The 25188-nt window shown below is 37.3% G+C and overlaps 2 protein-coding genes and 1 pseudogene across 3 annotated transcripts; all 3 read left to right on the forward strand.

Moving 5' to 3' along the window:
• The first annotated feature begins 1051 nt into the window (after positions 1–1051).
• On the forward strand, positions 1052–15952 carry LOC147868343 (uncharacterized). Its single transcript, XM_087318131.1, has 27 exons — positions 1052–1491; positions 2512–2671; positions 3628–3720; positions 3801–3918; positions 4029–4191; positions 4282–4456; positions 4715–4789; positions 4861–5328; positions 5419–6060; positions 6142–6207; positions 6373–6489; positions 9280–9525; positions 9645–9692; positions 9844–9999; positions 10153–10293; positions 10373–10435; positions 10998–11108; positions 11218–11298; positions 11367–11414; positions 12136–12210; positions 12296–12391; positions 12463–12543; positions 12992–13063; positions 13313–13357; positions 13499–13582; positions 15143–15246; positions 15350–15952. The coding sequence occupies exons 1-27, from the start codon at positions 1268–1270 to the stop codon at positions 15486–15488; spliced, it is 3891 nt and encodes a 1296-aa protein (XP_087174257.1). The 5' UTR covers positions 1052–1267; the 3' UTR covers positions 15489–15952.
• A 3012-nt stretch (positions 15953–18964) lies between these two features.
• LOC147868344 (complex 1 family protein / LVR family protein) lies at positions 18965–21552 on the forward strand. Its single transcript, XM_087318142.1, has 2 exons — positions 18965–19266; positions 21236–21552. The coding sequence occupies exons 1-2, from the start codon at positions 19029–19031 to the stop codon at positions 21307–21309; spliced, it is 312 nt and encodes a 103-aa protein (XP_087174268.1). The 5' UTR covers positions 18965–19028; the 3' UTR covers positions 21310–21552.
• Positions 21553–22444: 892 nt separating this feature from the next.
• LOC147868345 (pentatricopeptide repeat-containing protein At2g13600 pseudogene) lies at positions 22445–25121 on the forward strand (annotated as a pseudogene). The gene is made up of 2 exons (XR_015529651.1): positions 22445–22788; positions 22874–25121. The product of XR_015529651.1 is annotated as a pentatricopeptide repeat-containing protein At2g13600 pseudogene (transcript).
• Positions 25122–25188: the final 67 nt, after the last annotated feature.

A 25188-nucleotide genomic window follows, 5' to 3' on the forward strand; every position in this document is an offset into this window, starting at 1 on the left:
TGCAACTTATTAATAAAAGGACTTTGATTGTTTTATAGTTTCTTCTACCACAAAACTTATCGGCAAGTTCACCATAGTGCTTGTTCATTTGCACTGAACATCGTATAACATATAACCACTCACAATTTCTTACCCTCTCGCAAAAGATAAAACAATGTGCAATACACCAAGAATAGTGAAGGAATAAACATCAAAAATGCATTATAGATACCAATTACTATGTTTATAGATCTAAAACTTTTTCGAAATAAGCTTTTCGTTTTATTGCCATAATAATAATGGTTGTCATTAATATTCCATCACATGTTATCACAATCAATCTCGATGCATTCCAAGAGAAAATCTCTTTGTGTAATTAACATGTCATATAAAAAATCGACCATGGTTATATGCTAATTAAACTGCATCCACCATACTTTGTATAAAATTAATTCCTAACAATTCACACACACAAGTGACATAGAGATTGTGTCCAATTCTATTTTGGCATGCTTCCCTGGCATATTAACTCAAATAAATGATGTTGATCCTCATTATATGCTACAATATGTTATCCACCTCATATTTCATGTGACCAATGGCCTTGTGCCACATCATCATATCATATATAGGTTATTAGGTTCTCAATAAAACCAAAATCTTGGGAGACTTCACAAGCAAGGCAAGAATCTACCCACTTATATTGATCTTTAAGCGAATCCATGTGCTTGCATCAGATGAATGTTGGGAAGATATCCCTGCCCCACGTAATGTACAACGAAATGGTTGGTGTCACATCAGAACAAGGGATATGCGTCTAGAAGAAGCCCCGTGCGGGGAGGTTCTCTAACATTATGGTTGGGTTTTGCACTAGGGGACGCACATCACATATATGTAATGTACATTATACATATATGCATATGTATGTACATATTGGGCTGAATATAATGTCATCTTTAGCTGGTATGGAGACATTTTTTCTTCCTTTAGTACATTTCTCATGCTATTAGTTTTTTTGCTTTCTTTTTTGTTCCCGATCAGAGGAGAAAGTGACAGAGAGACGGAGGGTTACAGAGACAGGGAGAGGGAGAGAGAGAGGAGACAGGAATGCTTCGGGGTTTCTCAGAGAATGTCGTCTTTCACTCTCTCCTGCACAGTCGTTCCTTCGCGCGTGGATTCTTCTTCTTCCCCTTCTTCTGATACACCGTCTTCGGAATCTCGACTGAAATAATCGAGTCTCCGCCTCCCCCCCTTCTCTCTTTACCTCTCCTACCGGCGCTGATAGTTGATGGAAATGGTAGGATTAACAGGAGCAAGTAGTCTTAGAGAGCTCGCAGTTTCTTACCTTAATGATGCGAAAATTGTTGGTGATGCCTCCACCAAAACAAGCAAATTGAAGCTTTTGAAAGAGGTTCTTCTTCATCGCGATCCTTCATTGTTAACAGAGTTTGTTCCTCATCTCATGGAGCTTCAAACTGAACGCCCTGCTCCCATCAGAAATTTCCTTTTGCAGTACGTACATATCAGTCTCAAGTTTTACCTAATGTAAAATATGCATATTTTTTAATATTCTCTTCTCATTTTGATGGCACTGATAAGAGGGATGATTTTTTTTTTATATAGCGAAAGATGAAACGTAGTAATGACCTTTTAGAGCAAAGTTGCAACCATCAATTTAATACATGATATATGTGTGACGTATAAGCTCAAGTAAAAAGAAAACAATAAACCTGGAAAGAAAAAACACCCATTCAAGCTCAATTTATAGGGATAGAAATATCAGGACTGTATAGTGATAGAGCAGACACCAGAGCTTAGAGGAAGAGGAATTTTGTGATTGTCTTCAAAGTTCAAATATGACATATGGGATCATAAATATGACATTTTCATGTATTCTGCTTGGATCTGTTAAATTATTCTTGACATTGCAGCTGGAAGAGGGGAATACAACATTATGCTATTACAGTGAGGGGATACATCTATCAATTCAGACTTCAGATTTGAATTCAACATTAAAACTTGTTTGAGCTCCTAATTGTTGGTGTTCATCCATGGTATTCCTGACTGTACTATCTATTGCCAGAGTACCACAATCTTTAAAGCATGGTGTTTATTTTTCTCAATAGATAGAAGAGTGCTATGAAAGAAAAATCTTCAATTGTGATAACACATCTAATCCTATAGGAATGATTATGTCTTTTATGAATACATCTTGATCATATAAATTGAAGCAAGGATTTTTCCTCATTACTGGAAATTAGTTTCAGTGTCTCTAAATTGTATCTACTAGCCACATTATAAACGTGTGATGCCAACAATGTATTATATCATCTATGGGTGATTGAATTTTCAATGTGCACCAGAAAGAGTATGAATAGGAGCACCTTCATCTGAAACACTGTTTTCAATGAATAAATGAATGAATACTGTAGCGTCAATATATCATTGGGTTATTTTGTTTGTGCTACTAAGATTTGAGTTTTGGGATTATTTATATGGCCTGTTGTTGGTATCACAATTTCTTTATGGCAGAATGATTGAAGAAATTGGTCTAAAGCATCTTGAACACTTGCCGACGATGGTCCCAGTTCTCTTGACATTGATGGGTGATGATATGCCAGCTATTGCCCGCCGTGCCATCTCTGCAGGTTCCAACTTGTTTCAAAACACATTTCAGCAAGTAGCTTTACAGGTAAGGATAACAAAAATCTATTTAGTCCTGATAATAATACTTGCATGCAAACATTATACACGAATATATTTTCTTGTATTAACTGAGCTGCAATTTACTATGTGTCGTACATTTTGCCGGACAGTCTCAGTCTGTCTTACTCACACACTCACCCTCACAAACTAGCCATCATTCATTATAGCAGGGTAATTATTAGTTGGTAATTCTGTTCATGTTTCTGGTTGAGATCTTAGATTATTTCTGTTTTTTAGTGTGCATGACATGGTTATAAAATTTAAATCATGTTGAAACTTTTGGATCACATAATCCAATTTCACCATTCTAGTGCCAGTAATACATAGTTATTGCTCTTATTCACTTCCTGTCTAACTTATATATGCACCATTTCATTTTATTTGCATTATCATGATGACTACTCTTAGATCATGCACACTAACAAATTGCTTCTAAAAATATAGATTTTCAAGTTACATCCTAAAGCAATGCTACCAAATGTATCTAAGAGTATTTGCTTGAGATAAGTTATATCTGATAATAATAACTCATATTTACTCTGTTAATAATATGATAAATAAATCACAATAACCGTAGCTGCAGAATAGTTGCTTGAAAAAATTAACATGAATGATTGAAAATCTAACATCACCAACAAACAAATAATCTTAGTGAAGAGTTTGATTTGAGGCCATTTCCCATTTTACAACTACTCCATCTCGAGTTCTATTTGTACTTTCGTGAGACCTGGTGCTTAGAAATTTTCTTTCTAGAACTAATCTTTTTATATCAATCAGGATGCATTATTTTTTGAGTCTCATAAGCTGTTTGACCTTGTTCTGAGGGATTCACGGATATGTTAATGTAGTATTTTCCTTTTTATTTATTTATTATATTTGGAAAAGTAATGATAATAGACATCGAGTTGCATCTGATGTGTAGAGTTGTGCATGATTTTTCAGGGTATTTATTCTGGAAAAGTAGACGCAAAGCTTGAGGAGTCTTGGGTTTGGATGGTCACCCTCAAGGATGCCATTTATGTAGCCTCCCAAGAGGTATTACAGTATACTCAATTAAATGCTATTGTCTGTTTTTCAATCAATAGCTTTATGCTAATCTCAGATTGTTTCTGCAGCATAAAAATGATGGTGTCCGTTTGCTTGCAATTAAGTTCATAGAAATAGTCATTTTATTATTTACCCCTGAACCGAATGGCCCTGCACAGCCTCCTCCTGTGCAACAGAAGTCAGAAAGTAAGATGTAATTTATTTTCTTTGATTATTAGTGCGTTTTGCTGTCTTTAAAAGTTTGCGAAGTCAGTTTCTGTTTCACTGTACTAATTAACTGGATGGTCTGATGTTAGAGCATTTATTTAATGTTGCCTGGCTACTTGGAACCCACCCTATCCTTGATGTTGCATCATTGGGCCAAGAAGCAAGTAGAAACTTATCCAAGTTATTAGATCAGCTCCGAACACCAGAGACACCAAAAGTCTCGGGGCCTATTGCTGCTGTCCTTGTGAACAGGTTAGCTGCAATTTCTGAATAGATAAAGCTTAGCTGTATTTTCTGACTCAGCAGTTTAATTGAAGTGCCTGTACAATTGTTTTGGGACAGCTTGGTATCCATAGCAAAACAGAGACCGACATTATATGGACGAGTATTGCCTGTTTTGCTTGGACTAGTGGCTAGTTTGGATGTAGTGAAAGGAGTGCAGATGACAAGCTTAACTCAGGCATTAAAGAATGCTTTTGTAAATCTCCTCAAATGTACACATTCTGCATCTGGTCCGGTAAGCTGTTGTAAATAATGAGCTAGCTCTATTTATAAATATGCATCAATGAGAGCTTTATGTTGCTTATTATATGAGGTTTGAGAATTTGGAAAGGAAACCTTTTCCTGTGATATTTACATGCACTGTTTTTCTAGTTATTTTGTTCTTTGTTCCAAGTTTCTCTTTATTTGGCCTTAGAAAGCATTGCATTTATGATCGCCCCAAGGTATTTGAGTGAGTAATCCTGACATGTACTTTTATCACAATTAAATGCAGTGGCGAGAGCGCCTGGTTTCAGCCTTGAAAGTGATGCAGGGAGAAGATATTGGCGGTGAAACAGCTACATGCCAGGTACGTATTTTCTGCATGTTATACGAACATGGTCTTCAAAGATCTTAAATTCACCGTTTTCTTGTTTACAGACTGACAGACCACAACTACTTGATCGCAAGAGAGTTACACATGAAAACGGAAATTTGGGTGATCAACCAGGGAAACGTCTACGGTCAAACCCTGATACCCTGAATTCAGGCTTAGAAGAGACACAATTAGCCACTAGTCAGGAAGAAACGCAGGATTCAAATAGTTCAAGCAATGAACTATCTCCCTTGCAGCAGATGATTGTCATGATTGCAGCGTTGGTTTCCAAGGGCGATCACGCAAATTCATCAATCGATTTATTGGTTGCAAGTCTTTCACCTGACATGCTTGCAGATATAGTTATTGAGAATATGAGGAACTTGCCAGCCAATCCTCCTGCCATGTCACCAGGAGTAAATGCGGATGTGCATTCAGGACTAACATTCAGCCTTGGGTTCACCTTGAATGCAGTTGCCACACTCGAACAGTCCTTTGAAAAGCCATCAGATCGTAAGCGTGATTCGAGCAGGGTACTAAATTATCATTTGTCTTTTAATTCCCATTCTTTGACATGATGATTGTGTGGGAGTTCTATAATATGTTTATCCCACTGATAACAGGATCCTCGGCGTATGGACCCACGTCTTATATCAACCGATGTAAAACTTGAGGAGCCTATGTTGGACATACCTACTGGTATTGTTGATAACATGGCAGGAAGTGCAACCATTAAAAAGGAGAGTTTCGTTGTACCATCTAGTGGCGAGCAAATTGGGTTTATTCCAGGAATCAGCCAAATACACGTGAAGCAGGAACCTATTGATGATGTAATGCAGGAACCTATTAATGATTTAGCCATTCCATCTGTAATATCTTCTTCAGTTGCACGTACACAAGGTCTTGCCATAAATTTATCCTCTGTTACTATTCCATCCACCATAGGAGTGACTATTGGTCCTGTATCCAATTCAGTTGAGCTGATAGATGCTTCAGATACATCAGATCTCAAGCCTTCCATAACGGCTTTATCTACAAGCGTTGTAACTTCTGTGCCTGGTTTAGAATTAAAAAAGGAAGTTCAAGTACCAGCAGTTATATTGCCAACTACACAGGCTACAACACCTATGATCTCCATGGATATCAGCCAACAGAAGGCCTTGTGGGAGGTGGCTTTGAAGAGAATACTTGAAAATTATAAGCAGGTGGGTTCTGGTGGTGGTTGTGAACTGCGGCTTTCCCTCTTACCTCGGCTGATCCTTGGGGTAAGGAATGTCCTATCAAACGAACACTTTGAAGTAAACTTGTAGTTTGGTTAATGCTATGTGCAATGATTCCTTATGCAGTCAGATGATGGTGAAACGTGGGGCATTTTGAAAAGGCATATCCTTGAAGATTACCAAAATCATAAGGTATTTCTAATATGTAAGGAATGCAACTATAGGTTGGTTAGCATGTGGTGATAAGAGATATTTCTCTTATGATAGTATTTTTTGAGTCTGGTATTAACTTGTTATGACTTGAACAAGTATCTAGTATACTTTAATATATCTATAATATCTTCTTGCATTTTGCAGGGACACGAGCTTACAATATATACACTTTATCAATTATTTGCTACAAGACTCTCTAAAGAGGATCCTGATAGTATAGCAGCAGCTTCTGCGACGTATGACAATTTTCTTCTTTCTGTGGTAAGAAATTCTTTTGTTGGCTATTGTTTATTTAGGAAAGAATGAACCGTATTTTTGTCCATGTATTTTTATGGGCGCAAACTTGACCAAAAAATGCTTCATTAATCATCATAATCCTGTCGCTGTGCATCTATACAGTTGCAACCAATAATGAAAACACTTATATCTTAAAGAACCGTAGTTATAGGTTGATGTGAGAGGAGGGAAGGGGGAGGTGTAGCTAACCAAATTATCAGGAGAGTGGCCAGCTGTTAACTGCTTCATCCGTGATTGGTCTCTCGTTCAAATCCTGCTTCCACGGGTGAAGTGGGAGATTTCAATCAAAAAGTGGGGAAAGGAATATAGATCAAAGAAGTTAGGCTCTGGAAAGAGTCACTTTTCATTTGATTAAGAAAATGTGATTTGACAAAGAGAATGGATAATAAACAGAAGACTTACTCTTTCTTCATGTTGTCCGTTGTCATGGAGAGTGTCATATTCAAGGATTCAGTTAACATTCGGAGCAGAATAAAATGGTCCAAACTTCACATGAATACTACCATCTCGTTCAAAAGACTTGTCAAGGTGGCATTTAAGGTGCAAAACTATTGATATCTGCTACTAAATGCGTAGCAACATTTTTTAGGGTCTCTGTTGTGTTTGCAAATATCATTGGCAAGAAGAAAAATAATATATTTGTGTTGCTGCTGCAATTTAGAAGAAAAATGCCAATTTGATAGGAGGTGATAAGAATATTCAAGATAAGTAGAATATTTGTGAAGTGTGTCATAAGGAGGTGATTGCAGAACTTGTTCGAATGACTGCTGGAAGGATAATCTTAATATTGGGATGGTGGGAAAAGAGGTGATAACTGATATTCTTGCATGTATCAAAAAAACAAATGCAGCCTGAATATGTACAAACTTATGGAGTTGGCCTTTGTTTTAAAAGGTTTAAAGGTCTGCCTGATGTAGACTGAAAAAATCCTCACCAATTAATGTTTAGTCTGTGTTTCATCACCTGCCAACAGTTTTAGGATTAATTTAAGGTTTAGGATTTGGAAGCATAGACCAGAATCAGAATTAGGATTCTGGAGCACTATAACAGTCAAATATAGTCGATAAGGATCTCATGTGAAAATGGAAAGGGCATAAACAAGAAAGATCAATGGTCAATGCAAAACAGAAAACATGCCAATGTTTTAAACAACTGAAGTCACTCCCAAATAATGAGGGGACAATTGAAGATGTGTAATTGATTATACAATTAAGAAACACTATCGAAGATGTGTAATCGATTATACAATTGAAGATGCGTAATCAATCATACAGTCAAAGATCAATGGTCCATGCAAAACAGCAAACATGCTGATATTTTAAACAACTGAAGTCACCCCCAAATAAAGAGGGGACAATTGAAGATGTGTAATCGATCATATAGTTAAGGAACACTATTTCAATGGTATGAGGATATGAAATGCCTGATTAAAAAACAGTCACGTTACCTGAATACTGTATTATGCAGTATTATTTGTAGCCACAAATAATTTATTTTTTAGAGAGTTAATGTGGCAACCAATATAAAATTGCAGTTAATACAGGCAACCAATGGTGATTGATGTGGGGGGAGGGAGTGAGGAGGTGGCCATTATGAGCATAACCGTAACCACAGTTGTGGGCTAATTTGTGAAGGATGAAGGGTGAAGATTGAGTTATCTCAATCCTACGATGGGAGATAAGTTTAGAGTGTTTCATCAATTGGCTACTTTTTATAAAAAAGAAACCAAATGTGAAACATACAAGGGCGTAGGGTTTGAGCGCACATAAGAAGGCTAGGTACCTTTACAAAGGGAGATCTCTTTTCTTTACTATTTGAGATAGACACTTTGACAGTGTGGCAAAGCTCTAACTTCATACACATGTGCCTCCTTCTTCAAACCCAAGTTATGATCCATGTCCGTACATGGTGGTATAGGACACTGGCAGGGGACTTGGATCTGTCTCACACCTTCGCTAGGGGGTGGATCGGTGCCTTTTCTTCCTAATTTTCTTTCTTTAATTTTGCTTAATGTTAATTAAGATTTTAAAACTGGGTGTTGGCAAGTGGGTAACAATGAGCACTGGAGGCGTTGCATGTCGAGGGAGAGGGGAAGAGTGAGCATCTGGTATGTGTGTTGTGATCATGGAGGATTACATCACCTCAAAGTCTTGTTGGGTGGATGAGGGAAGATGGTGATCCATGTCCAGAGACTGAGCATGTGGTGCCTAGTAGGCCGTTTATTAAGGTCAAAGACGAGGCTCCGATTAGGGTGGTCGGATGTTTGGAGCTGTGGAGAGTCGAATGGGGAGGAGAAGTCAGAGCAGCATCAGGAAGCAAGGGGTTGCATTGGTGCATCCTATAAAATACTTTGGGGCAGGTCTGCCGCCGAGATTTAGTTGTATCAACCTTGCTAAGCATAATTAGAGCAATGAAAGTGGCTTTAGGAAAGCAACCTTGCCTCATTCTCTATCAGAGTGGGTCTTCCCCTGACAGCAATTGTCCATCACAGATGCAGTTGTAAGTTTAAGCATATCTATTTATTGGAAAGACGAAAAATATGCAGCTTATGATGATGGAAAGTGGGGAGAAACCTGGTGCGCACGCAAGTTTGAATGTCGCCGTTATTAATAAGGACGATAGATCTGTATAAACTTGGTTTCAAAATGCGTAGACAGGGCTAGAAAAAAGTTTGATTCTATTTGCTAATAAATGATTTTTTATTATTAAAGAGATTTATTCTTTGCTACGGATAATGTGTTCCCCTTTTTACAGGCAGAAGGTTTGAGGGACACACTACCTCCATCCGATAAGTCCTTAGGCAAGTTGCTCTCTGAGGCTCCTGATTTTCCTTTAGCGGCATTGGATCTGCTTCAAGCATTATGTAATCCAGATCCTGAAACTAAGGATGGACTTGAATCCCCTGTTACTGAACGGATAACTCAAGGTTTAAGTGCAGTATGGAGTCTGATATTGCTGAGGCCTCCTATTCGATCAGAATGCCTCAATATTGCTCTCCAGGTAATTGTCTATGTACTCTTCAGGAATATTTGACTATTTCTCCATAGACAGAATCTATAGTTAATTTCTCTGCAGCTAACAAGGTGAAATTGCATATTTCTGACATGAGTTGGATTCAGTGTACAGTTCATGAGCTCGAAGAAGTGCGAACAAAGGCAATTCGACTGGTATTTCATCTTTCTTGCTGATGTTATTTTTGGGCATTATTTTTGCTCCAACATTAAAAATTTGAATCAATTATGTACTTGCATATGTCTCTGGAGGCTCTCATAATGCAGGGCAGCTGACTCGTTTATTGCTTTGGTTATTACTTTTCAGGTTGCAAACAAACTCTATCCTCTAAGTTATATCTCTCAGGATATTGAAGAATTTGCTACCAAAATGCTGCATACTGTATTGGAGATGAAATCACATTCTCAGGATGGGGCAAAGGATATGACAAAGGATGATGTTTTACTGCCACAAACTGACCAGGTCTTATTCTTCTTTTCTTTGTTGGATCTCTATATCTTACTGGACAAATGGAATTTTGTTTAAGCATGCAACATATCATTTATTCTTTATAATTATGACCCCATTAATGGAGGGAATGTTGACAACACTTCGGAAAATGCATTTTTGGATTAGATGACAGACAAAAAGGTAGAGAAAAGAACAGAAATAAGCGATCAAAATTATGAAGAAGACACACAAAAAGCCAGCAAGGGTGTTATTTCAGTGCAAGAGGCACAACGGTGCATGTCTCTGTATTTTGCCCTTTGTACAAAGGTTGCTAGACCTCAGAATTGTGACATTGCCAACATTTTAAATTGTTATGATAACATGTGATTTTCAATTTGTGCTGCAGAAAAATTCCTTCCTTAGAGAAGTATTCACTATCTATAAAGATTCTACTAAAGCTGTAAAGCAGGTATGTCGTGGTATTTATGATTTTGTGAGATTTGAGCCTTAATGTGTGAGGTGAAAGAAAATAAAAAATAAAAACAGTTTAGCAATGGGAAATTGGATAAGAACTATATTCCATGGTTTTGTCACTCTCTCTTCTACCAATAGAAATGCCCTTGTAAACTATGTTATTTTTAGGATACGTGGATGAGATCTAAATATTATCGTGTGATGCAAATGAAAATCAAAAGGAATGACCGAAAAATATAAAATTGGATAAGATTTATATTTAACAACTTTGCAGTCTCTCTTTTACCAACAGATACATTCTCAAAAAGTTATATTTGATGTAAATATGCTCTGTGTGGTTATTTTAATAAAACGTAAATGAGTTTCAAAGCTGCAAAAAACTATGCTACATACAAGGCAAGGAAACATTTGAAGCTCATTTTGTTGTGGATCTCCTTTGGGAATTGAGATATATAAACTGGTACCACACATTTCAAGGTTAAGAATTTACACTGTACGAGAAACTCCTAGTTCCAGTTAGGTCTTTGACTAAAAACAGATTTAATTGTTCTATCCAGGCAGTTCATAAACATATGCCAGTTTTAATTCGAACAATAGGCCCTGCAGCCCCAGATCTGCTCCAGATAATATCTGACCCACCTCCTGGCAGCAAGAATCTTGTGCTTTTGGTGGGTTTCTTATCAACTGATGCATTTAAATCTGTAAACGAAATGACACAAACTTGATGAAGGTTGTTATATGAGCTTCATGACTGTCATATGATATTTATGCATACAGGTGTTGCATGAACTAACGGAGTCATCACCGCCAAGTCCAGAGCTAATTGCTGCCGTTAAACAGTTATATGAGACAATGAAGGTATTGGATTTCAGATTGAATGTCATTGCTAACAGTTCATTTGTGACTTAATTTCTTTATTTGGACAGGATGCAAAGGTTCTCACGCCAATACTATCATCTTTGTCTAAAGAAGAGGTTTCTCTCTCTCTCTCTCTCTCATATTAGTTATATGCTTTATTCTTGCAATCCATCTTCAAAATCATTCCACTACATGCATTAAGTTCATGAAGATGAGCTTTTATTTTTGTTTAAGTTTGGATAACATGAATCAACCCATATATGTACTCGTGATTTGTCTCATAGGCTGATTTTGGCATCTACTAAATGTTAATGCATAATTCTTTCTGTCTCCATTCATTATTAGCTCTAGGAACTCCTCAGCTTTTGCCGTCCACTTATATTCTACTTATTTTTCACGTGTGGTGATGTGCCTATTGTGATGCAGTGTATTTGAATGCTTGTTTCCCATATCTAAGATCGTCGTTTCTTTCTCTCTCTCCATTCATTATTAGCTTGAGGAACTTCTCAGCGTTTGCCTCTATCAAGCTCACCAGGCATAGGTTTATGATGATGGATATCAAGCTCACTAGAAAAGTTGAATGCATGTCTTCTTTTGATTTAGATGATAGCTCACACTTATATCCTGCGCCAGATAATGGCTGTAGCTTTTGCCTTTAGGTCATTTTGGTCTTTGGTAAATGTTAATTCTTAATTTCTTTCATTCCTCTCTATTCATGAGCAACTTTTTGCAATTGAGTCTATGGCGGTCAGTTATGTGGTATTTTGTTACGCATATTTGTTCTTTAATTTTAGAATCTTGATTTTGTGATATTGCATTTTATTTATTTATTTCAAGGTTTTGCCTATCTTTCCTCAATTGGTTGCGTTGCCTTCTCAAGATTTCAGAAATGCTCTAGATCGAATTCTACAGGTAGGTGTTGTAGTTTTTTCAAACCCCTGAAATATTGCGAAATCATGGAGGTAAAAGCTAAATGATTTTTTTGCATTCCATACAGGGCTCTGTACATATTGGTCCCGCATTAACCCCTGCAGAGGTTCTTATCCTAATACATGGTATCGATCCAGAGCGTGATCATATACCGTTATCCACGGTAACAAGCATTTAGATTTACTACTATTTTCCCCAATCTGTATGGCTTCTAAACCAATCAGAAATATGCAGGTGAAAGATGCATGCACTGTATGTTTCCAACAAAGGACTGTATTCACTCAGCAAGTTCTGGCAAAAGTTCTCAACCAACTGGTGATATTCTAAGGCCATTACTTGTATTAGTTTCTCAAAGGTTAAAACATTCAATGCTATTATATAATTCTTAGTCAGGTAAATTGTTACATAGGCAGTGTCTGAATTTTAATAGCTTCTTGCAATCAAATACTGTATTGGAATTGGTAACCACCACAGTCAAAGAGGGGAAAAATACAGCACCAGCAAGCTTATTATGATAATCATAATTCAAGGCCATCCCTTGGAGTTTTTTCCTCTCTCAGACCATTTATTTTAATCTGTCAGTTTAGATAGATGAACCTCTCTTGGTCGCAAGTTTTGTTACGCTTTCATACAGTTCATGATTACCCAACACTTTGATGATGATTCTAATGGACTTCACATACAGTTAACATAAGAAATCTTTTTTCCTGAAACGGAGAGAATAAAAAGTGGAGAGGTAAGATAATTCATTGATGGAAAACAGGTAGAACAGACACCACTTCCTATGCTCTTCATGCGGACTGTGATTCTAGCTGTCGGATCTTTTCGGTCATTGGTACTTTCTTCTGGCATTTATGCCTAATATATGATAACTGTAAACAAAATACCCCTGACGTTTTGGATATTTACCAGAATATCCCTAAATTTCCAATAATGCCCAGAATATGCGTCAGTTGTAAAATTTAAAAATTTAGGGATGTTCTGGTAAATTCCCTAAGAAGTTAGAGGTATTTTGGTGTTTTTCAGTTATTATTACTATGAGTAGATCCTTAGGCTGCAAAACATAAATTTGGAGCTTCTTCAGGTGAGCTTTGTGATGGAGATACTTTCTCGACTTGTGAACAAACAGGTGATTTTGTTTTCTTTGTCTTTATTTGTTTTATATTGGGTAATTGTATTAATTACTATGGTCTACAAAAAGTCGCAAAACAACTATATGCTTCATTGGTATTGTTATTTAATATAAAATTTGGTATCCTAATTTTCACAGATTTGGAAATGGCCAAATTTATGGATAGGGTTTTTAAAATGTGCAGAGCAAACACAGCCTCATTCATTCCATGTTCTCCTCCAGGTAAAATATTATTGGGAAAAGTACCAGGATACCCCTGGAAGTTCGTCTATTTACCAGAATGCCCCTGGAAGTTCCAAATTTACCAAACAACCCCTATGTCCAAAAAATTACACTTTATAAAGTAATTATACACTCAAATCTTTGGTAAATAGGGTTAGTTTGGGTCCATTTCTTCCATCTTTGGTCAATATGGCTTGTAGATTTGAGTGTATAAATACTTTATAAGTGTAATTTTTTGGACATAGGGGTAGTTTGGTAAATTTGGAACTTCCAGGGGCATTCTGGTAAATAGACGAACTTCCAGGGGTATCCTGGTACTTTTCCCAATATTATTCTATTGAATATGAAATAGCGAAAGATTTGTATATTAATGTATCTAGCTTATCCTTCAAACGTAATTATTTATATTACAACTCTGAGATAGGAATGTTGAGTTAAAAGCCTTGTAGACAGTCTACAAGGAATTGAAGAAACCAAGGGGTATGAATTTTTCCATGAAATATTGTGAAGGTGTGACAGATAAACAAAGAAATTTTTACATTAAAATTCTTGTAACTAGCTTGGATTTGGTACCAGTATATCTTCTGGAATGTAATTCAGTGTAAGATTGGTAGAGGGCATTCAGCTTGCACCTGTAAATGTGAATAAGTTTCTCATTTACTCTCTAGAATATTTCATCGTTACCACTGGATGGGTGGAAAGAAGGTACTGACTTATGCACTTCAAGAGAGAATAAATTTCTAACGTACTATCTAAAATTAGAAAATATAAAGTGGGATTCATGAACTATATATGAAAATTTCTGCTCAAATTATTTAAAAGTTTTAAAATGCTTAATATCTCAATATTAGTGCCTCTCAGATTTAATAGCACATGGACCATAATTACACAGCTGCAATAGGTTTTTTGAAGGATTAATGAACTTTCACAGAAAAATGCTATTTCATTAATCGATATAGTGAATAGTGATCTTGTTCACTTTCCTATATTTTACTTTCAGCAGTTCCTTCTTGTCCTAAATGGTCCATGTGCTGTAACTGCAGTTGAAGTCTAGATTTGTTTGGTAGGAATGATTTTCTTTTCTCTAACTGCTTTCAATATATATATTTTCTTTTTTTCTTCTTTTTTCTGAAACTTATCTTTACTTCGTATATTTGTAAGTTTCAAACCATGGTTTCATCTTTGAAGTTTGAAGAAAGTATATGTGACAGTCACTTGTAAGTGTGGAAGTCTTGCCCCAACCTAAGACCTTTGTCCAAGCCATTGATAACGTTCTTGGTCTCTTTTAAAAAAATGTGCTTCTTATATTGTTCTTGCAAGTAGTTGTATTTTATGCCTATGGTAGGGAGAACAGATCTATTCCTGGCTATCCATGATTTTGATGATGATGTTGCATTTCTTGAGCTGGTCATTCCGGACGTGACAGTGCATTGGACCATTTGATTTGTTCTTATAAAGAAAGATTTGTGTGATGGTTTTAGATATATTTAAAAAATTTGATTTACTTTTCTCCTGACATGAAGTTGTCTCTGAATATCTATTCTTGTATATCCAAACTAGCTTCCTGCATTGCAATTGGAAAAGGCATTAAGTCGGCATCCAAATCTGCGTCCATCTCTTACTGCACATGCAGCAAAGCCGAATGTCCGCTCAACATTGCCAAGGTTACACTCAAACTCTAAATCTTCATCAATGAGGAAATGTCACTGACTAATAATTCATGTGGGTTCTATTGATATTTTGGTGCTGCCAATGTTCAATGTGTAGATCTTCACTAGTGGTTTTGGGACTAGCACAAGATACCTTGCCATCAGAGGCATCTTCAGGACAACCCGAAAACTCTACAACCACTGGTACTAATGCTGATACTGAAGCACCTACAATCGATCTCCCTGCTACAACATAGGAGCCTTTCTTATTTTTCTTTGTTCGGGCAAAAGAGTTTTCAATTTTGTAAACTCCTGAGTTCTGGAGATGAGACATGGAAATTGTAAGTAGCAGCCTAAAGTATGAAACAAGAAGCGAGATTGATGTGTTGCAACTGATACCCGGAGTCTGGCTATCTCATGAGCAACATGTATACATGTAAAATAAGTTGTCACTTAAGAAACATTTGCATGCTCCACTAAAAGCTTGTTATACTCTTTCCAAAGCTGTTGAAATTTCAAAGGATGACAGTGTTTTCTAACCAAGTCCAAACCTGTTAGTTTAGGTCCTGAACTTCTACATTGAGAATTGATGCTGCATCAGCCGAGAGCTTCTGTATACACATTCTTGATCATTAAAGTTCAAGTATTACATGAACACAGAGTTAGACTTCAATGTGAACGGTTTAATTCTGCTCAAAATTTGGAATTTTGTTCTCCACCATTGAATTGTTGACTTGTGCTGGTTTCAGATTTTGTTTTCTATACCAATGATGACATTAATAACATGCCCATTTATATGACTATCCATCCATTTCACTACAATCTGAGAAGCCATAGCCTTGCTAATAGATCAAAGATGAAGAATATTGGTACTAAGTTGTGGCGATGGAGTTCCATGCTTTTGAGTTACATATACTCTGTTACTTAAAGACTTTATTCATGTATATTCATTCATATACTCTCCACATTATACTCTCTATAAAGATGTACTCTATATTTACATCTAAGTATGTGTATGAAGTTCTCTGCAAGGAAACAAGATTTTGAATGTAATCTGATGTATAGATATTTAACATATGGTATGTGATGGTTTCAATGGCAGTAGAAAAAAAAAAACCCTGTTTGGAAGTACTAGGAGAGGAATCAAACAAGTGATATGGGAGAATCAGAGTCAAATGAAGAGAATGGGGATGCTAGTGACAAAACAAAGAAGTGACCATAAGAAGCATTTCTGTAAATTGGATTTATGATCACCAAAAGATCAGAACACCTTAATATGGATTTTTTAATTATACATATATGTACACAGCCCATTCTATCCAGATATTTCAATATTTCCAAGTCTTTTATTTACATTACCTGTGGTCTCTATGTTCCTTGGGAATTGATATGTTGTGCAAACATATCATTTGCAGAAGACGTATAGTCTGAATCTTCTTTTGTTGGCATAGTCAATTATGCATATTTGTATGCAACGCACTCTATTCAGATATTTCTATATTCCAAGGTCTTTTATTTACATTCCCCGTGGTCTCTATCTTCCTTAGGAATTGGTATGTGGTGGATGAGACATGAGACGTATTGTCTGAATGTTCTTTTGCTTCTACTTTTGACTTTTGTCCGGATTGACATTAGAACAGTCATCAACTCATGTTTTGCATGTGAAGTGGTGGTATCTCCATGATTAGAGGATAGCTCTTCTCCATGGAACATTCATGCGGTTGTAAAGCATACTCAAGGGTCCACCAGGGTACTTCCCCAATTGTTGGTTGCGCACACCCAACATCTGCGTGAAGTTTTTCTGCTGTCTCAGCATACTATCTCAATGATTCCCGGATTATCTTCTGTTTGAGGTATGGATCAATTATGTCATACAACACACCCATCTTCTGCTTCTTGATGACCCATTCAGCAAGATTGATTTGGTCTCTACGTTAATTAATGTTAATCACAGGTCCACCCTGATCGAGGCCACCAACATTCACTCAATGCATTGTTTCCATTACAGTGCTGGAGATGGGCAAGCTGGGTGGGTGTGTTAAGTTGAAAATCAATATTCTTGATGGTGTTGGAGAACATGTCATCTGGCATGGGAATGAACTCGATGCCATTGAAACTACCTAAATTCATTACTGCATATTTTGATCCCTAGTGTGTTTTGCATGGTCTGATAATTAGTACGACTTGTTTCCACAATTGTGTGGAGTCATTGTATCAATGATGTCTGAGTACTTGTATGTGAACTTTACCATTAACATTTCTTGTAAAAATGAAGCAAAATGGTACTAATGAAAATATTAACAAGCAAAGAACATCCCTCAAGGAAAACAATACATTCACGGTTGAAAGTGAAGAATTGTTTTCGCCATGCATGTTAAGAGTTTGTCCTTTTCATCGAGTTTCACCTATGGTTGACTTTGAATGATGTGTATCCTTGCCCTTGATTATATCTAATATCTCAGAGGAAATTTTTATGTACATGCTTAGTCTAATGGTAAGGTCCTACAATGCAACCTCCAAATATGCCATATCATTGACATCCACATAGCACCTAAATTTGTTTCACTATCCACTAACACAACTCTGGGATTGCAATAAAATGAAACCATTTGAAAATTCTCCAATATGATGATCAACTAGGATCTTGGATACATGCAATCGGCCATTATATATGATCAACAATATATCATGCCATTAAAGAACATTGGAAATAGTGAACTAATGATGTTTTGCCATTATATGATATAGTTCCTTCATTGGTGCAAATATATCACAAGAATGAGTAGCATCTTAGAGGAGGGATGTGTGTAGAGTCGAGAACTCTCTTGACCTCCTAAAATCCCATTCATGGATTTGTTGTCTGATGCTAGAGTTATTAAAAGCATGGAGGATGAAATAATATATGAAGCTGATAGTACCTTCATGAAAATTTGTGACTCCATCGTGTGTTGCTCATGATATGCATTTGCAAAGCTCAGATGAACTGGGCGGGGGATCTGCTGAATTTCTATCTAATGTGCCAATCTGTATACGAATGGAGACAATCAGACTTGAACCGATAACTTCATACTTGCAAAACATGTGTTCTACCGATTGAATTACGCCCCCATCCTCGTTCCATATGCAACACGTATCATATGGGCAAACACTGCTTGCATAAATTGAATTGTAGAACAAATCTCATTTGCATTAATTCTTGAGGTGTAGATTCCTATTCTTGAGCATAACCCACCTTCGAACAAAATGTATAATTTTGCTTCAACTAGCTTATCCTAGTCGCAAAATAGTGTGTCGTCTTTTTTGGCACCGAAACATGGCCTCAAGGAAATGAGTATATTGTTTTGATCCATGGTGAGTTTTGAAGGTGTGCGTGTGTAGATTGGATTGGGGTAGGGAGAGGCGATTCCATTGCTTCTATCATCATGTGAATATAACAACAAAGTGTTTGCATATACAATTCAATATCAACAATGTGCACGAATATGGTCTTGCAACTGGGGTTCAGTCGGAAGATTTGTGGCCAATACAACAGTAAATTGTTTGCATACACAACAATGTGCAACCAACAATGTGCACGAATATGGTCTTGCAACTGGGTTTTGGTTTTAGTCGGAAGATTTGTGGTCATTCATCGGACGGGATGAAATGGACTTGAGGCCTTTCATCAAGTGAAAGTTGAAACACACACACATTGTATCTTCTTGTTTTTTTGCTTAGAATGAATGCCCAAGTCTTTTTTGTTTCACTAGCTTTGTTCATTCAAAGGTTAGGAATAGGAAGGAGCCCCAGTAACAGCGATGTCCAAGGATCCTATCGCCCTCTTCAGGGGCCTTCTCAGAGCTCGTAGGGTATGCTTCGTGGGCGATGAGAGAATGCAGAGAGAGTCATGTCGCCAGATACGGTCCTCTTTCGAAGAAAACAGGAATGTCTCCGATCCTGCTCGGCTTGATCAACTCTTCCTCGAAGCCCAAGAGGCCATCCACATCTTAACCAATTCGATCGTCCAAGGGAAGCTCAACGAGCGGGGAAACATTGGTAACCATTGCAAATTTGATTGTATCTTCTTTTGTCTTTTATTACTTCCTGATTGTGTTTCTCATTCCTTTATTACTACTTTTTGGTTTTATGTCTGAGTCTTCTAAAGAGATTTTGATGTATTCTGTGGTTGTCTCGTACAATGATCTGAGCATACACATAGCATATTATTAGGACTTAATTTAAGCTTGAATAGCTAATCATGTTTTTAGTTTATTTGTGATCTTTTATTCAGTCCTACATATGTCACGTTCTTCTAACACAATGCTCAAACCAATACACATAACTCTATGATTAAGGGAGCATTCATTTCTTGATCAACATGGGAAGCTCTACGAGCATGGAAACATCGGTGGGAAAACCCAAATGTATATATGCCATGTGCCCAAGACACCAACAGGTTTAGGGTAACCCAAGATAGAGGATATATGAAGCTCTATATAGAGGACAGCAGCATCCCTAAGTCTACTTGTGAAGAGTATGAAAATGTCCAAAAAAGCTTCCTTATGAAGTTTCTCCAATTCAAGCTATAAACATTGTACATACTCCTACATATGGAGACTGAATCACTTCCCATTGAGATTATGACCATGGAAGGGTTTCTGGGTATATGGTTAGGGCTCAAAAGAATGCCTTATATTGACTTCCTTGAATAGCATGGGAAGCAAGATAAAATAGTCAAAAGATACGCAAAAGCAATTTTCTGGTTTCGAGTAGATGCATTTTATTTTCATGATACATCAGTAGATTCTTGTATGAATGAGGCTTTTTTCCAATGTCAATGTATTGTGACTAGAGAAAGAGTGGAGAAACCACACTCACCAATGCATATCCCTTTGTCTGTTATCTGTAACATTCTTTCCTTAGCTCACGTTCTCTTCGATGTGAACTGTGATGATGGGGTATGAATGAGGAGACTCATTGACTATACATATCTGAGGCTGAGTATCACACTTTGATACAATGTTCTGCCTTTGACCACATTTGAGTTTGTTTTTCACACATGTATCTTCTGTTTCACCCTCTACACACTTTCCTAGCATTTTGTTATATGTATTGCATGTAACTGTGAGGTGTGGGATAGAAAATAAAAAAATTAAAGTCTTCGTATACGCATCCAGCCAAATATTTTCTTGAAGGCTAAACGGGAATTGTCTCCATCATTGATAAATTGTAACATCGTATCATACATGAATGTGGAGAAGGATATAACGTTTTTCATTGATTTCCAGAAAATGTAATGCTTTTGACATAGTATAGAGATAGTCATTCCTTTTACAGTACTTGCATTCAAAGTCTCGTTCATGGCATAGGGGCAAAGGAGATGCCTAGGATTTCGTACTGTGACTGTAGTGCAAGTTTGCTCGCCGTTTCCTGCTCTTTTTGGGGTTGATGTTAATGAGGTAACCAACAACACCATTTGGAGAGGGAGATGGAGTGAATTGTTGAACTATCGCTGCTCATTTTGGGTTTTTCAGTTCCACATAAGCCTATATATGATTAGTTATGTACACATGTGGAGGGCCAAGAACACATATTGTGGGTAACTGGGACAAATTTCTCCTGCCAAGTTTAAACCTATATAATGATGATATAGCAGAGTTTTGTAGCTTAGAGTGCACACAATTCATGACAAGCAGCATGCATTGGAACACATGGCAGATACTGCACTGGCCCACAAAGCAGTACGCAAAGGGGTAGGTATTTCGTGCATACATAATGCTTTGCAATGGACTTTGATAGGGCTTCCTTGATCATCACTTGGATGACCACCATCCATCACAATCAACTCATTATACCTGCCTTGTCTATGCTATGTGCCGTCCTAAATGAAAATATAAAAACATTGAAATTTGATAATTTTTTTTACTATTATATTTGGTTGATTCACATTTGCACTTCATTTCAAGTCATGTGTTGCTTCAATGGCTCTGAAAAGTACTTACTCACGTCTGTATCATACCTGCAGAAGTAAAGCCCACTATGGAGCATGCCGGAACTACATTGGAAGTCCCTTTACCTGACAGTAAAATATGTTCCTAGTATAGTCCATGAAAAAGGAAATGGAGACAGGAAATAAATTTTATGAGAAAACCATGATGAAGGTTCATCTATCAACCAACTGTTTTCGACAGATTCAGATATTACGCTTGATAGAGAAGGCAAAGCATTGCCATGTTGTCTCAGCGAAAATTTACAGGATTTTTCTTATTACCTGCTTAAGCATCTTATGCTCTATTTGAACAATGTGACTGTACTATTATAAGCTAAGGTTCATTGAGGTTTTTTTATTTTAAGATTGGAGTCTAGTTTTATTCCGTATACATTTATCAAGGTTTGTGCGTTTAGGCCTGGTCCAAATAATTATTTTGTTGATTAATCTCATCAGTGTGATAATCTGATTCTTATGATGTTTAACAAGCTCTTCCTTGCCATCATCTCAAGTGGCTGTGTATTTGTCACAGATCTCCATGATGAACATTTTATTTTAGTAAATTGTCTGAGGTGAGTATGAGTTTTTTATGTAAATATACAATTGTGTTTCTGAGAAACGTGTTGAGTAATGCAAGCGTGCAGAGCAACAAAGCCAAGATACATTTTAAATGTAAAGTTGGTGGCTTCTAGCATTGATTTAGACACATTGATTAATTTGTGAGTGACAAAATAAGTTAATGGTGATTCAAGGGGTGTAATACCCATGTTCGCTTATCGCACTCTTCACAACCATTGTTTCTTTTTGTTACTCGTGAATCTCCAAGGGAACTTACATGACATATAAAAGCAATGCTTCCGTACAGTGTTTTCGTAAGCAATTTTGTGCTTTTTTATTTTCTCCTCAATCACATACATGTGCACAAGCAATTTCATTTATGGCTTAGGATCAATGATCACGTGTTGCTAGGAATAAGGATCACAACTATACTATATAGCAAGTGTAAGATTGGCAAGCTAAGGAAGATAATACACCATTGTCCCCACCCTCCCTCCCCCAAGTTAAAACTCCTTAAGTTGATCATAGGAAGAATCGTGAGTTGATGTGCAATGATGGTAGGCTTGCATTATAGTGGTATAGTTAAAACTCCTTGAGAAATTACTATTCCTTAAAACAAACATCCACTAAATCAAACCAAAATCATTGAAGTTAAATCAGCTATGGAACTAAATTATGTGTACAAAACCATCCCAGATGACGTTATACTCACGTGTTGCCAAGTAAGAGGCTAGGAAATAACAAAATACGTAAGACAGAGTGAATGTTCTTTCCATGGTGGATAGGAAGAGTGCGAGGTCCAGCCACGCCTTATTACAGCTGGAGATCATTGCCCAAGAATGATGGGGCATGGAAACACAAAAAATGTCGGGAATCCAAATCCGTAACATAAAAAAACAGTCTAAATTCTCTATCATTCTCATCGAGAAAGATTCAGATTGGTAAGTAGTGACCCTCAAAATTATGGGCGAAATGTTACATGTCAAGCCACTCGAGGAAATGGGTCTTCACCAGGTGGACCATCAAGATAGGTACTCTCTCTTAAGCTTCCTAAAATCGTGTGGAAAGCAGAAAGACCTTCATAAGACGATTAACATACACTCACAAATCCTGCAGAAAAAGCTGTTTCTGAAGGATGTCTATGTCAACACGGCTCTGATCAGTGCCTATTCCAAATGTGGAGCTCTTGCAGAAGCACAACAAGTATTTAATCAGCTTCCTATTCAGAATGTTGTATCTTGGACTGCATTGATTTCTGGCTATGCTCACCATGGCCTTGGAAATGAAGCCATAGATCGATTTCGGCAAATGCGGGATGAAGGTATTCCACCAAATTCGGTCACATTTATTTCCATTCTGAAAGCCTGTAGTAGCATAGGATCCACCCTTGTGGGAGAAGAGATACATGGTGAGATCAAGAAGCTGGGCTTGTTAAAGGAAAACCTTGTGCTTGGTACCTCATTGGTTGACATGTATGCGAAATGTGGCCAGCTTAACAAAGCACGAAAAGTGTTTGATGATGAGCTTCCAGTTCATGACGTAGTGGCTTGGAATTCTTTGCTTTCTGGATATGTTCGACATGGGCTTGGACAAGAAGCTCTTGATTGCTTCCGAAGGATGCGTGACCAAGGTCTCTGTCCAGATAAGGTTACCTTTATTTGTATCTTGAAAGCTTGTGGTAGCATAAAATCTCCGGAACTTGGACAAGAGATCGATGCTGAGATCCGAAAGCAGGGCTTGTTAGGGAAAGATATCACACTCGACACCTCATTGGTAGACATGTATGCTAAATGTGGCATGCTGGACAAAGCCCAAGAGTTATTCGACAAGCTTCCGAAGCGTAATGTTGTGACTTGGACTGCATTGATTACTGGGTATGCTCATTATGAACTTATGGATGAAGCTCTGGATTGCTTTATGCAAATGCGAGAAGAGAGAATTATGCCGAATTCTGTCACATTTATTTGTATTCTGAAAGCCTGTGGGAGCATCGGAGCTCTGAAGACAGGAGAAGAGATACATACTGAGGTCAGCAAGCAAGGACTATTACAAAGAGATATTGTGATTGGCACTGCGATGGTGGATATGTATGCCAAATGTGGTATGCTTGGAAAAGCACAACACGTGTTTAATGAGCTTCCTTTACAGGATGTTGTATCTTGGAATGCACTCATTGCTGGGTATGCTCAACTGGGTCAGGTCAAACTAGTCTTTGGCTTAATCTCCAAAATGACAAAAGAAGGCGTTTTGCCAGATGAAGTTACTTTCCTTGTGTTATTGACTGTATCCAGTCATGCAGGCTTAGTAGAGGAGGGCCATGTTATCTTTGATGAGGTGTGTACCTACTATCCTTCTCCAACCTTAGAACATTATGCTTGCATGGTTGATATTTTGAGCCGAGCAGGGCACTTCGATAAATCTGTAGCTTTGATTGAGAAGGTTCAAGTTTCAGATCGTCTTCAACTATGGCTTGCACTGTTGGGTGCTTGTCAAGTATGGATCAATGAAAAGCTTGGTAGATGGGCCTATGAGCAATTGATAAACCTAGATGAGAAGTGTGCCGCTGCATATATTGGAATGGGAAATATACATGCAGCTTTTGGTGTCCAGGAGACAACACATGATGTAATCTAAAGGTATTTTTAAGATCTTTAAGATCTTTAAATGCATCTCTTCTTAAAAATCCAGGTGAAGACAAGATGGGATCCTTTAATTCCAACTCACAAGATATCTTGAACCACAAAAGCAAGGATGTTATGTGGTTGATGACTGTATTGTCCTATGTGTTGTTATCTGACTCAATTAATGTAAAGAGTTGGAACACCGAGGAACTAGCCATATGTGCTGATCAATACATTTGAAGGTATGCATGGTGTTACAAAGAAGATCCATCCCCATAATGATTTTTGTTATCTGATTTGTATAACATTCAGGTCAAAGAACACGGTTAGTGGGTACTGCAGAGTGTTGCGTTTTCAAGTTGTTTCCTTGTGGGTTTAAACATGGGCTTCCATGGTATGTGCTAGATCTGGACCCAGAGGTTGCAGGAGACAATGAAGTATTGTTTTTGGAACTGCCCTCTTGCTCTAACATTGTTTTTCGATTGGCCTGTGGGCAGCCTGATATTTCTCTATGGCTCTTCACATATTTCTAACAAATCCTCAAGCAGGATAACATGCTGAAGATACTAGGACTCAGCCCCTTGCACTTCAGTCTCTTGCTTGAATTCTACTTTTGAGCCTTCCATTTAAAATTTGGTGTCTAGTTTCTTGCAGGACACTTTTGTGTGTTTGCGCTAGAGTTGCTTGTATTTGACTTTCTCAGACAATATAATTAGCCACAGTTTTTTGCTGATAAAATAAAATATTGGAACATACAACCCCTTTATGCCCATTATAACATTTTCTTTCAATGCACTGATACAATATATA

The sequence above is a fragment of the Azolla caroliniana genome, unplaced genomic scaffold (genome assembly GCF_043228905.1).
Source record: "Azolla caroliniana isolate FFs.n. ecotype wild unplaced genomic scaffold, voAzoCaro1.0.p SCAF_1, whole genome shotgun sequence".
In the NCBI taxonomy this organism is placed as follows: Eukaryota; Viridiplantae; Streptophyta; class Polypodiopsida; order Salviniales; family Salviniaceae; genus Azolla; species Azolla caroliniana.